The sequence below is a fragment of the Terrapene carolina genome, unplaced genomic scaffold, assembly GCF_002925995.2.
Source record: "Terrapene carolina triunguis isolate 2854851 unplaced genomic scaffold, T_m_triunguis-2.0 Scaffold23, whole genome shotgun sequence".
In the NCBI taxonomy this organism is placed as follows: domain Eukaryota; kingdom Metazoa; phylum Chordata; order Testudines; family Emydidae; genus Terrapene; species Terrapene triunguis.
Genome location: NW_020664374.1, coordinates 5289325 through 5309164, shown reverse-complemented (window position 1 = coordinate 5309164; position 19840 = coordinate 5289325). Strand labels below are relative to the sequence as shown.

Below are 19840 nucleotides of genomic sequence, written 5' to 3'. Positions count from 1 at the left end.
TGTGTGTATTACAAGTCAAGAGGTGGAATGTCTTCTCTGCACTGCCCTGTTCTAGTCATTTTAAGTGTACCTGCTATACTTTTTTTGGAACTTCCTGGTTCCATTTCATTTCTGCATTTCTTTTTGTCGGTAGTCAGGAAATTCTCCAACTTGCCATCTTTGGTAACAACATTTCTTTTTTATTCCAGGCAATCTTAAGCTTTGCAGGTTGTGACATCATATTTGAAATATTTTAAGTTTCCTTTTTTCACCCAGAAATAGTTTCTCCCATTGTGAAAGCTGTTCAAGAAAGAAAATATTTTTATAGGGCTGTCGATTATTCACAGTTAACTACAAAAAATTAATCGCGATTAAAAAAATTAATCACAATTAATCGCAGTTTTAATTGCACTGTTAAACAATAGAATACCAATTGAAATGCATTAAATATTTTGGATGTTATTCTACATTTTCATATATATTGTATTCTGTGTTGTAACTGAAATCAAAGTATATTATTTTTTATTATAAATATTTGCATTGTAAAAATGATAAACAAAAGAAATAGTATTTTTCAGTTCCCCTCATACAAGTACTATAGTGCCATCTCTTTGTCGTGAAAGTGCAACTTACAAATGTAGATTATTTTTTTGTTACATATCTGCAATCAAAAACAAAACAATGTAAAACTTCAGAGCCTACAAGTCCACTCAGTCCTACTTCTTGTTTAGCCAATCTCTAAGACAAACAAGTTTGTTTACATTTACAGGGAGATAATGCTTCCCGCTTCTTATTTACAATATCACCAGAAAGTGAGAACAGGCATTTGCATGGCACTTTTGTAGCCCGCATTACAAGGTATTTACATGCCAGATATGCTAAATGTTCGTTTGCCCCTTCATGCTTCGGCCACCATTCCAGAGGACATGCTTCCATGCTGATGACGCTCGTTAAAAAAATAATGTTTTAATTAATCTTATGACTGAACTCTTTGGGGGAGAATTGTATGTCCCCTGCTCTGTTTTACCCGCATTCTGCCATATATTTCATGTTATAGCAGTCTCGGATGCTGACCCAGCACATGTTGTTTATTTTAGGAACACTTTTACTGCAGATTTGACAAAATGCAAAGAAGGTACCAATGTGAGATTTCTAAAGATAGCTACAGCACTTGACCCAAGGTTTAAGAACCTGAAGTGCTTTCCAAAATCTGAGAAGGATGAGCATGATTTAAAAAGTCTTAAAAGAGCAAAATTCCGATGTGGAAACTACAGAACCCAAACCACCAAAAAAGAAAATCAACCTTCTGCTGATGGCATCTGACTCAGATAATGAAAATGAACATGTATCGGTCCACACGGCTTTGGATTGTTATTGAGCAGAACCCGTTATCAGCATGGACGCATGTCCCCTGGAATGGTGGTTGAAGCATGAAGGGACATATGAATCTTTAGCGCATCTGGCACATAAATATCTTGTGATGCTGGCTACAACAGTGCCATGAGAATGCTGTTCTCACTTTCAGGTGACATTGTAAACAAGAAGTGGGCAGCATTATCTCCTACAAATGTAAACAAACTTGTTTGTCTGAGTGATTGGCTGAACAAGAAATAGGACAGAGTGGACTTGCAGGCGCTAAAATTTTACATTGTTTTCTTTTTGAATGCAGTTTTCTTTTCACATAATTCTACATTTGTAAGTTCAACTTTCATGATAAAGAGATTGCACTACAGTATTTGTATTAGGTGAATTGAAAAATACTATTTGTTTTGTTTTTTTACAGTGCAAATACTTTTAATTAAAAATAAATATAAAGTGACCACGTACACTTTGTATTCTGTGTTGTAATTGAAATCAATAGATTTGAAAATGTAGAAAACATCCACAAATATTTTAATAAAAGGTATCCTATTATTGTGTAACAGTGCGATTAATTTTTTTAATCGCTTGACAGCCCTAATTTTTTATTTTGGTTACCTTTTTCTACAGCCAGGTGAATAATTAATTCCCTATGTTTACAAAGTTCAAATCTAGCTAGAAAATACCCCAGTCTTTCATTTGGATCAGTCAATCCTCTCTGTAAATGGTGAACATGATTGAAAATTATCCTTTTTGAGAGATTCCAAATAAATTTAAAAAAATTCCCCAAAGCATACATTTATACATGAGATTCCAGCCAGTAGGAGCTGTTTCATTTGCAAAGAGTGATGCTGAATGCAGGTTAAGTTGAAGAAGTGGAACTTTATTAAACCCTGTACACTGGTCTCTCCATGTGGCTGAGTTGTTTTCAGCCTAACTCCATGGCATTCCCTGTATCCACTGGTGTGCCGTCACTAACAGCCCCTCCAGGGAACATGGACCCTCTGACTTCAGTTCCACTGATCATGATACATCATCCCTATTTTACAAACATTTTAATATAAACATTTAAAACAAATTATTGATGCCCAGACCCCAATCCGTTTTCCTTCGGCCAGAAGTTGCTAACGTATAGCCAAGTTGGAGTCTCATCTTTACCACAAACTTAGTTGTTTACATTTTCTTGGAGATAATTTGGTCTCCTCAAAAGGTGACCACCCTGGGAATTACCTGTCTCCTCCTTCCTTGTCTCTGAATAATTCTCTGTTCTGTGATGATCTCTCTATCTCAGTAGGCTCTCTGGCTGTTGTGTCTACTGGCTTGTAATAGCCTCCTGTTCCTTTGGATCACTTGTCCCTCTTACTTATCTTATATGATCTGATGCCACTGCACCCCTTCAGGATCTTTTAGCTGACTCTTTCTGATGTCTCTCTAATGGCTGAATCCTCACAGGGATGCCTGTCTCTAGGGCCGGTAGGTCCTTAGCTGACCTGTCGTACTCTAGTGCCTGCATTCTCTGATTGTTGGACATCTCTTCTCAGTGGTGTCTCCATCCTTCTGGTTGCAACAGACCTCCTCTCATTGACAGCAGGGTTTTAGTTCTTCATCCCATCAGTGCCTGTCCCTGACTGTTTTGGAACCCTTCTGATAGGGTATTTCTGTGTGCCAAAAATGTTAACCAGGGGTCTGAACCAGAAGAAACAGCTTTATGTAACAGCCTTTTATCTGTTTTCACAATTGAGTCAACTGGTGGGGAGGAGGTATGGTGGTCAAATTCCCATTTGCATGCAAATTACTTTGAATTTTTCTGAGGCAAATTGGGAGCTGTTGTTGGTGAATACAGTGTTCAGAATGCCATATCTTGCAAAGTGGGCCCTCAGTTTGACTTGCTTCTTGTATCAGGCAGGGCACTGACATCCCTAAAATTTGAATAGCAGTTCACTGTAATCAAGTACTGCTTTTCATTGAAGGTAAATAAGTCTGCTTCCACCTTTTTCCATGGTAAGGTGGGCCACTTATGTGGTAAGAGTTTCTTTCTGCTGGCATTTATCACATGACTGTCAGGCATCACTCATCTATCAAGGAGCAGAGTTGTGTATTTGTTCCCACCCAGTAAACACATTCTAGGGCACATTTAAGTCAGCTGTCAATACCCAGGTGCGTGACATGTATTTTTCGCATGAGGTCCTTATGTAATGAGGTGGAGACAACAGCTCTTTTTTCACAAAATATGATTGCATCCTGCACTCTCAGCTAATCTTTAATGCGAAAAAATAGTTCTGCTCCTACCAGTACTTGGCTTTGGTAGAATTGCTGTTTTTACTGCCTGTAGTTGGGTGTCCTTTTCCATAGACTATTTGATTTTCATCAGTTTCACTGTTAAAACTGGGAGACAGTACAGCATGTTAAAGGATTCAGTGTCCTAATCTTCTCCTCCCAACTCGCTGATGCTGTTCAGGGTGTTAGCTAACACCACTACCCATCTAGGAACAATGCTGGGTGAGACTTTTCCGGAACATCTTTTGTGCTGGCCTTATGCATATTGGCATGTGCAACTATCTATAGCAACCAAATGGTGTTGCAAGTGTTGTCATCGTGCTGAACTCTGTCCCGGTTTCTGTGACCAAACTCATTCCTCATATCAGACTGTCAAGATTCTGGCTTTGGAAAGTTCTGACATGATGTCATCATGGACAGTGGCATCTTTCCAATGCCTGGGTCTATGCAGGTGCACAGTTTGACTGATGGCTTCTTTGCCACCACCATGGTACTATGATACCCTTGCTCTGCAGACTTTCAAACGCCTTTTGTACTCCCTAGTGCCACTGGAATTTTCCTTCATGGTAAGCACACAGGTCCCACCTTGGGATCTGTTTCCAGTCACAACTTTTCTTTGAGGCACCCATTGCATTTGAAAACATCCCTCCTATACTTCTAAAATGATCTACACTGTCTTGTTGCACTGCCGCTATAAAATTCTGAGTCTGTACCCTGATCAGATCCATGACTTGTATGGATGTATTCTCCAAGAAGGGTGTGTGGAGCTTACCATCCATCACCACAAACTTCTGTAGGTACCATCTGTTATTGTTTGGGTTAGTTATTATTGGATCACATTTTCCTATGGATTGCATTATGCACTCATTGTACGTTATTAGATTGTGCCTGATCTTTATAATGAATGTGTTTGAGTCCAATTAATTCTGGGGAATCACACTGCAGGAGGTTCCATGATCCTGGAATTGTGCAGGATGTTTCCCTCAAAGATTGTGCATGCATGGAGGTTGGTATTGTACCCTTGTTGCTTTCCTGTCAGGACTTGATATGCTCTTAGAGTCAAGGAGAGAGACATGATGTCATCCCTGCTGTCTGATGTGCAATCCGCCTCTTGTACAAATCTGACTGAATCTTTCTGAGACCTTTCTCTGCTCTTGCACACACTGCTAAAATGGTTCAACTGGTCACATTCTTTGCACTGCTATCCTAGGGCCGGGCACTTCTCCTTCACCCACTCATGTTGTTTCCCACAGTAAATGCATCTCACTATGGATGTGGAACCCTGGCCACCTGCTCTTCTTTGCTGTTGTCTTTCCGTACGTACTACTGGGGGTGTGGTGCCTCCTAGGGCTTCCATCCTTTCTCTTGAGGCTTCTGCTGCACGCCCAATGTCTAAGTATCTATCTGATGTGAGACTGCCTTCCCGGAGCAGCTGCTCCTTTAGGTGGTGATCCCAAGTGCTGTAAACTATCCTGTCCTACATTAGGGAATCTATCAAGTCCCTAAAATTGCATGTAGCAGCCACTGTGCACAAGGCTGTAAAATAGGGGCCTATTTCCTTCCCTTCAGAGTCATCTCTAGTGAAAAACCTGTGCCATGCTGTAGAATCGTTCTACTTTAGGGAGCAATGGGTCCCCAGGGCTCCTAGCATTGCTGTGTGGCTTGAGGCAGTAGTGAGCTTCAGAGTGCTGCAGCCCTCTCAGCCTTTTTCCTGCTGCTGTTGTCCTCCTGCATGGCTAGGTCTGTGAGTGTATAGCTCCAACTCCTCCTTCCACTGGGTCCATTGCTAGGCTAGGTTTGAGCCTGAAAAATTCAGGTCTCTGAGGGGACTTCAGACTGAATTCCATGGCTCATGCTGCCAGCTGCTGCCCTGCAGAGAACTCGCAGCTCAGAATGTGCTACCATGTTTCCCTCACAAAGAGTGAAGCTGAATGCAGGTTAAGTTGAACAAGTGAAACGTTATTAAATCTCGGGGACTGCTCTGTCCATGTTGCTGAGTTCCAGCCTAACTCCCCATATTCCACTGATGTCCTGTCAATAACAGTCCCTCCAGGGAACATAAGTCCTCTGACTCGAGTTCCACTGATTATGATGCAAAGGTAGAAGCAGCCCAAATGAGGATTGCTGCACTGAGCGGGAGGGAGTAAAATGGGGCCCAGCTGGAGGGCACCCCTTTCTTCCACTGTCCCCCAGAACTCAGCACAGTGTAGGGGAGACACCGCCACTTTGGGGGTATTAGGACCCAGATGATGCCTCCTCTTCTTCCCCACGTGATCTGCAAGAGCAGACCCCTCCCCATCAGAGATTCAAGCAGGCAGGAGCAGAAGCAGCCTTTGGAGATTCAGAGAACTTTCTACAGTTTAGACTGGACTTTCTGTGCCTTGTGCTGATTGACTGTTTGTTCCAACCCTTCCTCTCCCCATTGCTCCCAGTCTCTTCACCTCAACTTCACGCCACATCTGCCCCTCCTGTCCTCTCTTCCCCTGCCCTGTCCCCCTCACCTTAATTCCCTTCCTTTTTATTTCCATTTAGCTGATCCCCTCTTAAGAATGCCATGCACTGTCCCCCCAAAAATAGAACTAACATGCAGTTTACTGCTATCACAGTGCTCACTCTGCTTGTGTGTTCTAACTCTTTCCCCATTCTGTGTCTGTCTTGTCTATTTAGACTGCAAGCTCTTCAGGGCCGGGAGAATCTACTACAGGGGTCGGCAACCTCTGGCATGCAGCCAGCACATCCCTCGGCCCGTGCTGCTTCCCGCAGCCCCCATTGGCCTGGAGCGGCGAACCGCGGCCAGTGGGAGCGATTGGCCGAACCTGCGGACGCGGCAGGTAAACAAACTGGCCCGGTCTGTCAGGGTGCTTACCCTGACGAGCCACATGCCAGAGGTTGCCGACCCCTGATCTACTACTCTGTATTTGTGTAGTGCCTAGCACCATGGGGTCCCACTCTTGCTTGACCCTAAGGCACTACCATGATAAATGCGTTTTAATAATAATAAATAAAACATTAGTTCAGAACCCTCTGGAATACCTGGATAATGCATCTGGAGTACCAATAATGCACAAAATCATTCAACTGTGTTGAATTACTAAAACCAGATTTTGTTTCACTTAATTAAACTGAATAAAATGTGTTGCTTTGTGGTAAGTCCCACTGAAACCTTGAAACGGCCTTCAGAGTGAGGTTCTTCTCAATGTAAGATGGCAGAATCTGATCCAAAGCCCATTGGGTCATGTAACCAAATGGTTTGACATGCAGTGTTTATATATGTAAATGAAGACTGGGGGAATATTTTTAACTAAGTTTATACTCTAGCTTTATTATTTGCTTTATACATTATTAGCTGTAGTATTTCACTGAGAAATAGAATTTTTCATCCCACTTCAATCATGCCTTATTTTATGCATTTATTCAGTCAAATTTGCATGACTAGTTTTTATTTTTTGGACTTGATTGCAGAAAGTATCTTTGCCAAATCAATCTCACCTGAATTTATTTCATTATTTACATGGTGCAAAGTAGAAGAAATAAGTCAGAAAAGAGACAGACCAGCTTTGCATACATTATTCCATGACCAGCTGTATTTTTTTATTACCTGTAAATATTATGCATTTAGCAGAGAAAGGAGAAGTGGGGAAAGTGTTTAAGTAGCTCAGTAGTCTAAGTTCCCAAGCCAGTTGTTATTTCTTCTAAGCAACTTTTCTCAAAGTTCTTTCAATGGATATGAACATGCCAAACTCTCCCAAGCGTTTTGAATCTAGGGTAGGCAGTTCTTATCAAGTGAAAGCTGCTCACCCCCAAATTCTCATGGCTAAATTCAGAAGTGGTGAAAGTGAGTGCAATTATATTGAGTCAATGGGGGAAAAATCCAGGAAGGGGACTCTACTGTGGGTCACAAAAGTTTGAAGAGGTCATTTACAAATGTGTTAAAACACTACATTGTGGCTGTTTATACCATGTCTGAATATAGTCCTCATACCATATACTCTCTCAGGTCTTAAACGTCTCACTCTCTAGTTCAGAATACTACATCTGTTTTAGCATTGTGCATCTTTCTGTATTTGAATGCCAGCCCTGTTTGTGACGCACAACATTCTCTCTCGTTTGGATTTTCAATAACCTGACTCTGCTAAAATAAATATACTTTACTTCCTCAGTTTCTTTGTTGGGCATCATCTTTTAAGGCCTGTTCCAAAGCCCATTGAAATCAGTGCGAGGCTTTGTCTTGACTTCAGAGGGCTTTGGATTGGGCTCTTGGTTAGTAAAACAAAATCTTGAACAGCATCTTTTACATGCCTTTTCACTCCAATTTTTCACTCCAGCTATCTGTATGATGTCTGCTACATTGCTGCTTTCCTTTCCTTCTGTAACCGTTTACAGTATCAGGGTATGTCTACACTACGAGAGTAGTTCGATTTTAGTTAAATCGAATATGTGCAATCGATATTAGAAAGTCGAACGTGTGTGTCTACACTAAGGACAGTAATTCGACTTTGTGAGTCCACACTAACGGGGCAAGCGTCGACATTGGAAGCGGTGCACTGTGGGCAGCTATCCCACAGTTCCCGCAGTCCCCGCTGCCCATTGGAATTCTGGGTCGATCCGCCAATGCCTTCTGGGTAAAAAAATGTAGCGAGGGTGCTTTTGGGTAACTGTCGTCATCCGTCAGTCACTACCGCCCTCCCTCCCTCCCTGAAAGCGCCGGCGGGAAATCAGTTCGCGCACTTTTTGATCAGTGACAGCGCGGACGCCACAGCACTGCGATCATGGATCCCGCTGCGACCATCGCTGCAGTTGTGGCCGTTCTCAACGCCTCGCAGCTTATCATACACCTTTCCCAGAGGCAGATGCAGAGAAATCAGGCGAGGAGGCTACGGCACCGCCGTGAGGGCCTGAAGTCGGAGAGTAGCACAGAGCTGTCAGAAACCACGAGCCCCAGCGCCCAGGACATCACGGTGGCAATGGGGCATGTGGATTTTGTTGAACGGCGATTCTGGGCCCGGGAAACAAGCACGGACTGGTGGGACCGCATAGTGCTTCAGGTCTGGGATGAATCCCAGTGGCTGCGAAACTTTCGCATGCGGAAGGGGACTTTCCTGGAACTTTGTGACTTGCTGTCCCCTGCCCTGAAGCGCAAGGACACCCGCATGCGAGCAGCCCTGACTGTCCAGAAGCGAGTGGCCATAGCCCTCTGGAAGCTTGCAACGCCGGACAGCTACCGGTCAGTCGCGAACCACTTTGGCGTGGGCAAATCTACCGTGGGGGTTGTTGTCCTGCAAGTAGCCAAGGCAATCGTCAAGGTACTGCTGTCAAAGGTAGTGACCCTGGGAAACGCGCAGGCCATCATAGATGGCTTCGCAGCGATGGGATTCCCAAACTGCGGTGGGGCTATAGATGGGACTCACATCCCTATCCTGGGACCGGGCCACCAGGCCAGCCAGTACATCAACAGAAAGGGCTACTTTTCAATGGTGCTGCAAGCACTGGTGGACCATCGGGGACGTTTTACAAACATCAACGTCGGATGGCCGGGCAAAGTTCATGACGCTCGCGTGTTCAGGAACTCTGGTCTGTTTAGACGGCTGCAGGAAGGCATTTACTTCCCGGACCACAAGATAACTGTTGGGGATGTGGAGATGCCTACAGTGATCCTCGGGGACCCAGCCTACCCGCTAATGCCTTGGCTCATGAAGCCCTATACTGGCGCCCTGGACACTGCACAAGAACTCTTCAACTACCGGCTGAGCAAGTGCAGAATGGTCGTGGAGTGTGCTTTTGGCCGTCTCAAGGGGAGATGGAGAAGCTTACTGACTCGCTGTGATCTCAGCGAAACCAATATCCCCATCGTTATTGCAGCTTGCTGTGTGCTCCACAATCTCTGTGAGAGCAAGGGGGAGACCTTTATGGCGGGGTGGGAGGTTGAGGCAAATAGCCTGGCTGCTGATTACGCCCAGCCAGACAGCCGGGCGATTAGAAGATCCCAGCGGGACGCGCTGTGCATCCGGGAGGCTTTGAAAGCCAGTTTCAAGACTGAGCAGGGTACCCAGTGACTTTTAAGTTTGTGGACACAGAAGCTGAACTTGCCCCCGTTTCTTTACCCGGTTGCCGTCGACTATCCTCTCCAGTTACATACCCCCTTCACCCCCTTCCCAAAAAATAAAATCTGTTCTGTTTTGTTAATGGACACCGTTGTCTTTATTACTGTTTTCGCGGGAATGTTTTAAACCTGGGACGCAGACTGTGGCATAAGATCTGTAACTGCCCTCCCCCGCCACAAAGTCACAGAGCAACCCCCCCTCCCCCCCAGGACATGAAAACCACCTCCCAGACTGACCAGGGTAACTAGTCACTGCACTGTATATGTGCCCTGCTGCTGGACCTGCCCCCTGCTAAAGGTGACTGTCCTGTCCAATTACCAAGCCCCTTCCCCCCCCTTCAGACAGACTCTCCTCCAAAAGAAGAGGATGGAAACAGTAATGAACAGAAACGTATTTTTTATTAACAACCGCACATGGAACGGGGGGGGTGAAACTTGGACGGGGTCTTGTGTGAGGCGGGTAGGAAAGGACTTTTCAAATTTTGGGGAATGAGAGCCTTCTAGTGGTAGAGCAGTCCGCAGGGATGGAGTGAAATTTTTCAAGGACCCTGCCGCCCCTCCGTGTTTGGACTTTGGGTGAGGGGGGTACGGGACTTGGTGGCGGGGCAGGGCAGTTAGAGAGAGACTGCAGCGGGGCTCTCTCCTCCTGCCTCCGTTCCTGCAGAACATCCACAAGGCGGCGGAGCGTGTCCGTTTGCTCCCTCATTAGTCCAAGCAGCGTTTGAGTAGCCTGCCAGTCCTCCTGTCGCCACCTCTCCTCCCGTTCCATGTTTGCCCGGTGCATTTGGGACAAGTTCTCCCTCCACTGTGTCTGCTGGGCTGCCTGTGCTCGGGAGCATGCCATTAGTTCAGCAAACATGTCTTCCCGTGTCCTCTTCTTCCTCCTCCTAATGTGCGCTAGCCTCTGGGCAGATGTGGCTGTGGGAATTGGAAAAAGGGAGTGAATTCCTGAGACAGATCAATGTATCTGTGAACAGAGAACATAGTCTTTCTCTGTGAACAAGACCATGCAGAGCACCTATCACACGCGCACTGAGGACAAGGTCGAATTTTCGGCCCTCGCGTACAGTGCCTGCGGTCTTGCTGTGGCGAGCTGAGGAGCGGGGCAGGACACCGGACTTTGTCAAGCTGGCAAACATGGTAAGCCGTAGACTTGGGGCTGCTTAAAACTTTAAGAGTGGCACTGGCCTCCTTTCACATAGAAAGCAATGCGAGTCTCTGCTGGCAGCAATCCTGCAAGCATGAACTCTGCCCCTGTCCCAGCCCCTCGCGGCTGTAAACCGCGTGGCTGTAAACCGGCGGTTGCAGTTCTGTAAAGGGACGGGCAAGCAGTCCCAATACTAACTTTCCCCTACCTAATTCACAGCAGGGAGTCATGCCAGACATCACCCTCCTGAAGGTCTCGGAGAGCCAGAAGGAGCGGATGCTTCGGGACAGCCTGCAGAAACCGGGGCCATTTGCTGCAATGCTCTGCAAGGCCATGATCCCCGAGTACCTGCTGGCGTTGTGGCAGGGAAACGTCTCATACCACGGGGGGCCTAATAAGCTCTCCCTGCCCAGGAACCTGCTCATGAGGCTTGAAAAACACCTGCAGGAGGCCTATGAGGAGTTCTCCCCGGAGGATGTCGCCTCTATCCCCGGATACATTGACCAGTTTTTGGCTTAGGTGCCCTTGGAGGGACAAAAGAGTGGAGCGTTTTGGGCAGTATAATCATGAAGCGGACATTGTGAAATTTTTTGAAAATAGTTCGGACTATATATTGAAGCGCCCAAAGACAGACTAATCATGATACCCTTTGCACATATTCCCGTTTTGTTGGACTTTACTCTTTACATGTTTTGAAGCACTTTACCCATTGTTAATATTTTAAATCTTCCTGTTCTGTTATAAATAAATGTTTACATGTTTGAAAGCACTTTAGCTATTGTTAATATTTTAAATATGCCAGTTATGTTATAAATAAATGTTTAGATATTTAAAACACTTACTGCTTGATCCTTCCCCTGAATCTGTGTCTGGGATAACGGCTGGGGAGGGTTGGTAGGGGATCTCTGTGAGGGTGATGAAGAGCTCCTGGCTGTCGGGCAAATCAGCGTTGTAAGCGCTGTCGACTGCCTCGTCCTCCTCATCTCCTTCCTCCTCTTCCCCGTCCGCTGAGGAACCGGCCGCGGACAATATCCCATCCTCAGAGTCCACAGTCACTGGTGGGGTAGTGGTGGCGGCCGCATCTAGGATGGAATGCAGTGCCTCGTAGAAACGGGATGTGTGGGGCTGGGATCCGGAGCGTCCGTTTGCCTCTTTGGTCTTCTGGTAGCCTTGTCTCAGCTCCTTGATTTTCACGCGGCACTGCGTTGCATCCCGGCTGTATCCTCTCTCTGCCATGGCTTTAGAGATCTTCTCATAGATCTTTGCATTCCGTCTTTTGGAGCGCAGCTCGGAAAGCACGGACTCATCTCCCCACACAGCGATGAGATCCAAGACTTCCCGATCAGTCCATGCTGGGGCCCTCTTTCTATTAGATTGCACGGCCATCTCTGCTGGAGAGCTCTGCATCGTTGCCACTGCTGCTGAGCTCGCCACGGTGTCCAAACAGAAACTGCGATTCAAACTGCCCAGACAGGAAAAGGAATTCAAATTTTCCCGGGGTGTGGCTGGTCAGAGCATCCGAGCTCGGACTGCTGTCCAGAGCGTCAACAGAGTGGTGCACTGTGGGATAGCTCCCGGAGCTATTAGCGTCGATTTCCATCCACACCTAGCCTAATTCGACATGGCCATGTCGAATTTAGCGCTACTCCCCTCGTTGGGGAGGATTACAGAAATCGATTTAAAGAGAGCTCTATGTCGAACTAAATAGCTTCGTTGTGTGGACGGGTGCAGGGTTAAATCGATGTAACGGCGCTAAATTCGACATAAAAGCCTAGTGTAGACCAGGCCTCAGTCAGATACAGTATATGTTGATTCATTCTGGAATGTATAGAATTAGGGCCAGATGCTGCTCCCATTGAAGTTCCATGAAAATTTTGCCATTAACAACAACGGAAGCAGGATCAGGCACTTACTGAGCAAATTCCTTGTTGCTGAGTGGTCTAAATTGTCCTCAGTTTTCTACCTCAAAGGCTCAATAGTTGGAGTGACTGACAAGATATTGCTGTGGAAAAATTATAGACTGTTTGAATCAGCGTTGGGTTTGTTTGTTTGTTTGTTTGTTTGTTTGTTTGTTTATTAACACAAAGCACAGCGCGAAGTCCTTTTTAGCTTTTGTTTTTAATAGTTGTATCTTTTGCATTCTTTGTTTTTTGGAGAGCACTTAGACACTTGGCATTTTATCCTTCTCCTTGTGGCAGCTCGATTTTTGGCTCTGTCACTGACCTTGGGCAAGTCACTTTGCCTCTCTGTGCCTTTGGTTCCCCGAATCCCCACCCACTCTTTGTCTGTCATGTCTATTTAGATTGTAAGCTCTTTAGAATAGGTCCTGTCTCTTACTAGGAGACTGTACAGATTCTAATGCAATGGGGCCCCGATCGTATCTCTCTCATTTAGATGCTACCATAATACAAATAAAAATAATAAACATTGACATTATCGGTCATATTGAATTTTAATGCCGATTAACCTTTAATTAGACATTTAAAACCAATGCTATTCTGTTGCAGACATACATGTTTTCTCTGAAATTGTATAGGGTGTTTTTAAAATTCTGTTGAAAGGATATTATACTCCATTATATTCTGTGGTTGCTTATCTTGATTTCTATGGAACCCTTTGAAAATTTAAAAAACTTTTTTGTTTTCATCCTTATTATTACATTTTATAGGACATTTCAATAAGGATATTTCAAATGGTGCTTAAGAGTGTTATGACCTTTCCTTTCTTTGAGTATCAACATTCCTGGTGACTTCAGCACAGTTTTGAGAGTGTAACCTGTTTGAAGAGTCTGCAGTGAGAGGATGCAACATATTTTGTATTTTTGTCTAGGTCCTACATAAAACAGATGATGGACTGTGTGTGTGATTCTTAAATATTGATTGGTGACTTTTAAAAATAAAATCAGAATTTACTACCACATTGGAACATTTTAAATTTGTGCTCAGTAGTAGCTGTTCTCCTTTGTGTGCACTGCTCACTTTACTTGTGGGTTACAGAACTACTTGCTAGACAGCAGTACAATACAAGGAACTGGGATGTGTTCCTGGCTCTGGATGGGAACTGTGGTCCAGTGTTTAAAACAGGAGACTGAAAGTTAGGACTCTTAGCTACTAATTATTTGATAATGATGCTTTGCATTTACATATAGGACTCATTCAATTGTGGATTTTAACGAGCTTTCTAAAGGTGAGCATGCAGGAGTAGATCTGTTTTGCAAACACAATAGCCAAGCACATAGATTTGGCATGTTCATTCTAGGAGGCAGCATGTTTAAGTAGATGAGATTCAGGTACACATGAAGTCTACTCCCAGTTCTGCTCAAAGTGATCATGTGAAACCTTTCAAAATCTAGTTAACATTTTTTAAATAAGGGAGCATTTTATCTACTTGTGTGTTAAGGTAGAAGTATGAGGCCTGCCTCTATAATAAGGGTTATAAGTGAGCAGAATACTGAAACTAGTCCATGGAAAAAGTGAGACAAGAATTCATTGTCTGGTTCCCACCCCAATGGATCTTCCAAACAGTATTTCAGTGGAGCTGCTGCTTACTGGCTTTAACCTTTGTAGTTGTTTGGTGACAATGAAGGAGTATCACTGGCTACTAGCCAGGATGGGCAGGGATGGTGACCCTAGCCTCTGTTTGCCAGAAGCTGGGAACGGGCGACAGGGGATGGATCATTTGATGATCCTAAGGCAGAGATCAAGCCTGGAAAATTTCAGAGCAAATGGTTAGTTTGTCACAGTAAAAGCAACTGAAACAAGAGATTAAAATGGAATGTGTTTATCAACTTTGACTATAAATGCTCTGTTGCTTTGCCCCGAATAAGTAAGGAATCACTCATCTCTTTAAATAAAATCAGAGGTGTAGATTACTCTTAAAATATTACTGTATCTTTTTCTGATACATTACTTTGAACATTTCATAAGGATTTTGTCACTTATCCAGTCTCTTTATTCACCCCTAAAGCATTTGCTTTGCAAAATTCATTTCAAAAGCCTCCAGCACACAAACAGCTTTGGTCAAGGCAATTTTTAATTTTATGATGCTCCTAGACTCATGTTTTCAAACTCCCTCTTACGCTAATATGGAAACAGTTTTGAAGCAGCTATTTAGTAAAATGATTCTTTTGTCCCAATGGTTTTGAATTAAAATATGCAAATAAGATAAACTGAACTCGTTTGGAGGGTCCTGAGCTTTAATGAGGAACCATTAATATAACAGTGAAAATAATGTGAATTACAATTTGTTGTGCAACGCAAGTTCTTTGAAAAAATAAATGAACATACTGAGAGTTAAATCAAGTCACTGGGGAGGTTTTAATATGCATGTTCACTGGGTGATAAATGCTGAATGAAAGGAGGATCAGATGGGACCCTCACAGGGCTTGCCACAGAAGTCAGTTTTTAACATAACTGTATCTAGCACTGTGACACATTGATTTTTGAAACCCCACTGTAGGAAATCACTTAAGCTGAAAGAGTGAGGAGAGTTGATTCCTTGCCCATAGCGGCTTTGTGCAGAGTTCCACAGACGTGGCAGTTTCACTGTAGGCTTTGTTCTTTGACACTGCATCTATTTCCAGAAATTAGGATCAAGCTGAATGTTTGTGTGTCATAAAACCCCAGATGGATTTTGCAGAAAAACAAATACTACAAATGAGTGTTTCCTTGCTTTGTTTCCAAATGCTTAGTATGAGGAGGTCAAAAAGGAATTGAAAAGCTGATCTACTCTGTACATACATGTCTTCCCATTAACAGTTTTAAATGGCAAAATTGCCTGTTTCAACTGCTTTCATATAAATAGTGAGTCTTCTCCTTCCATTTCATGAACCCATCCATTTGTCACCTCCAGACAGAATATTGTAACTCCCTGTACCTGGGGCTAAATGCGGAAGCAACACAGAGGCTCCAGCTTCTGCAGAATGCATTAGCCTACCCCCTCAGTGGCCTGGGTGACTTCACCCCTGTGCTGGTCTGATCCCTCCAATCGCTCTTGGACAATGTCGTTTATACAATCCAGAATGAAGTGTAATGAGGTCCCAGAGATAAAATGTTCTCTCTCAAGGGCGTACAGGGAGTTCCCAGATGAAATCAGACTAATCCAGCGTCTGATTGAACTGTTCGGCATGCCACAACAAACTCCTCTGTGAAAGATCTCTCCCTCCATAACCAGAAAGAGAAAGGAACAAATACATGGAAGATAAATCAGCAAAATAAATACATAAATAACCTAATAAACAATAACAAATCAAAAAAGGGGGAAGAAAAATAAAGCCTTCCTTATCACCCAGGCTTATAAAAACCCAGGCTGTCTTTCTATAACTAGAGGCGGCAGAAGACTTTTTATTGTTCATTAGGGGGCTTACTATGTGCATCTAATTTACCTAGGAAGGACTCAGATGCTGTGATGATGGGTGCTATAGAAAATCTCTGTATCTGTTGATGGATAGACAGAATGGTAAATTCGGCTTTCAAAATTAAAACTGTTACCAAGCACAGTATTTTTTGTTGTTGTTCCAAAGCCAGCATTGTTACAAAGCAACTGCCAAACAATGAATACTATCCAATTGTTAACTAGATTGTCTACTGTAGTTCAATGACACGAGGGCAGAGTCTCTTCCCTATCTTTGATGTCTACACTTATTTTCTATTAATGCTAGTAAGAACTGCACCTATGCACTGAGTCAGATGGACTGGACATTTTAGTGAGTATCCACCAAAATACTCAATGAAATCCCATCAGTTCTTTTTCATTTTGGAAAAAGAAATGCTATGCAGTCCACGCTTATTGCTTTATGACTGTTTCAGACTCTGTTTCTGAAATGTACTTCACTTGAATCACCAGATTTGGTTTTAGCTGCAGCTGCTCAAGCATGTGGCTGTCCAGCCTTCATGCAATAACTAGAAGAGACAAAACAGTCCAGTCATGTGTGAATAGCAATGTGTTTGTATGGTGCTTTTTGAAACCTCTGTTAGTGTGATTGCAATAAATAATTCTCTTTCACTTCAAGCTTGTTGTTTGCTTTCTGATTGTGGCATTTTACATTGTGGTTAACCTATACTTGTGGGATGACTGGGTACTCAACAGTCTTTAAGATGATTGCATTATTAATTCTGCATTTTCTTGATGATGACAGCTGGAAACGATGAAAGTGAAGGCCAAGAAGCGGTGAGGAAAATAAAAGAAGAAACTGTGAATGAAAAAGGTACGATACTGTATGCATTTGTAAAATGTTTATACCTCATGGCAATTTTCTTCCTGAGTTACAGATTAATCCTTTTCCATGGTATTTATGTGCAAACAAATGAGTATGTGTGATCGAGTGCTCTTGAAGTGTTGCATTTTGGGAAATGAGTTCCTGAATCATCCTGTCTGATTTTATGTAAAGATACGTTTAGAAAATGGCTTGACTATATAATCCTTGGATGTTACAACAGAACTGGCTGTGGGTTCTGCAGAGCCGTGTGTGTGTGTGTGTGTGTGTGTGTGTGTGAGTGAGTGAGTGAGTGAGTGAGAGAGAGAGAGAGAGAGAGAGAGTTTGACGACTGGGCAGAAGATCATGACACTAGTAATTTTGGTTTAAAGAAAGGATGACATGTAGTTTATAGTGAGTGTGCTCTTGTCTTTGTCACTGATGGGCTTTAAATCTCTTCTTTTGTGGTGTGGGAAATCCCAGCAAAGAGGTGTGTTAGGGAAGATTGTGCTAACAGTGCAGAGTTATAAGATGTGTGGGTTCCTGTCCAGCCCTGCTCACTTGGCACATGACTAGAGCTTACAAACATTAGTAACAAAATTCTGTTTTAAAAACAAACTTTCAAGGTAAGCAACAAAAACTGCCAGGCGATACAGTGAAAAGTAGCAGCTAGCACTTGAGGAGAATTTAAGCTTAGAGTTCTAGCCTGAGAGAATGTTGATTCTCTGATCTCAACAACTGTGTGCCTTTAAAATGCCTAGATATGTCAAAGAAAAGAGAGTTTGTCAGTTGTGCCCTGGGTTGCTTTAATACTGTAGTTTGAACCATAATAAATCCATCTTATCCAAAGTGTTTGATCTGTATGAGTCAGAATCCTTGAAACCTCACTAGCAGAAACAATTTTTCTACATTCCAACACACAATCTAATTGATTAGAACTTGATAGTGTTGATTCATTATAATTTTTTAAACCTCTTAAAAAAAGACCTCTTAGTTTTCAAACCTTCCACTGGTTGAATTAAGTTCTACTGTACCCAAAGGAGACCCTGATATAGTCTGAGCGCTAGTCTGTTTAAAAAAGAGAAGATTGGATTTGTGTGGACACAGCTTTATTACAGCTGGAAGCAAAGTCTAACTGCTTCACCATGAAATTTAGGATTACTTTAGCCATGTGCTTTTGAATCTGTTGAATGAGTGATGAAGTAGGGCTGTAAGAAAAGGAAAGTGGCTTTATTTCTGAGAAAAGTCATGTAGCAAACTCTGTTCCCTGGCAATTCTAGTTTGCAATTTATTCTCTAGGCCATTGCCTCAGTTAGTTTTATGTTCTGAAACCACTGGGTGTAGTTCTTCCAAAGTAATTTGTGGTGACTCACTGTCACGACTTTGATGTATAATCTCATGTCCAAAAATGCTGCACAGATACTGGAGTGTTGAACTTCACCCTATTGAGGACCTTCATGGCTTCTGCTAAAAGCTGATTCTGCTTTTGATGCATTTTTAATATTTACTGTTGTGATGATTGAAAAAAAACAAAAACTTTCATTAAGGTTTATCTTTTGATTTTTTAAAAAAAGGGCACCCATCATTGCCTCGGGATGCATCATAAATTAACAGTCAGAATCATAAAAGGAATCGGAGTACTTGTGGCACCTTAGAGACTAACAAATTTATTTGAGCATAATCTTTCGTGGGCTACAGCCTACTTCATCGGATGCATGTAGTGGAAAATACAGTAGGAAGATATATAAAGGATATATAAAGGAATAGGGTAATTGCTATCTTCTCTAAACATTTTCCTGGAAGTTTCATTTCTGAGAAAGACCAAATCATTTTGACTAAGTTATATTGGTCAATTTACACCCCATTTGAATAATCCAGATCTCTTATCCCATTTATGCAATCATAGAAATTCCTAGGACCTTGGACTCACTTAACCTTCTGAAATAAGGAAGCTCTGATTTTGGGTGATAAACTGTTTCAGCCTACAATTGGTAGAACCAATAGTTTCAGTAAGCTGAGGCTGTACCTAATGATGATATATATCAAGTCTGGCCTATATTACAGTTCTAATGATTAAGAGGCATCAGTAAATTTAGATCCTGATTGGTCAGTATCTGAAAAGACTATAGAAAATTATTAATTTAATTTTGAAAATACGAGCTAGTTTGGAGAGGATTTTTATGTATAGCTACTCTATGTTGTACAAGTAGAAGGAACAAAAGGTAGAACCCTGTTCCTGGTGAAGGGGGTGGGGGGAACACCATTAGGATTGAAGATGAATGGAAAGAGAGAAATCCTGGCCCCAGTGAAATCAATGGTAAAACTCCCATTGACTTCAATTGGGTCAGGATTTCACTTGAAATATATATTGAAAATGTTTTCTTGGACTTGTGCTTATTTTTACTCTTCATGATAAAGAATGGTATTTTTTAAAGTTAGAAATATCAAAAATGTCAAGTCCAATCTTCTTTGGTTTTGCTGTAAGACTTCTGGGAAGGCTCAAGGATGTTTACTGTAAAAGCCAGAATTATGTCAAAGTTGTAGTAGGGGGAAGGAATTATTATTATTTATTCTTTGTATTATCGTACAGCCTAGGAGCACCTGTGATGGACCAGGACCCCATTGTGCTAGACACTGTACAAACATAGCATAGCCAATGGTCCCTGCTCCAAAGCGCTTAGCATCTAAATAGACAAGATAGATCCAGGGTAGGGGACGGTATCTAATAAGCAAGCAGAGTGACAATGTGATGGCAGCAAACAGCATGTTATTCCATGTATTTTTT

At 42.9% G+C, this 19840-nt stretch overlaps 1 protein-coding gene across 1 annotated transcript in view; it reads left to right on the top strand.

The window, feature by feature from the left end:
• Positions 1-19840, top strand: part of LOC112113620 (dehydrogenase/reductase SDR family member on chromosome X) — a 227248-nt gene that overhangs the window by 50452 nt on the left and 156956 nt on the right. Inside the window, exon 3 of the mRNA XM_024209969.2 lies at positions 16999-17067. Coding sequence (XP_024065737.1) covers positions 16999-17067 — 69 coding nt within the window. The remainder of the gene's footprint in view (positions 1-16998; positions 17068-19840) is intronic.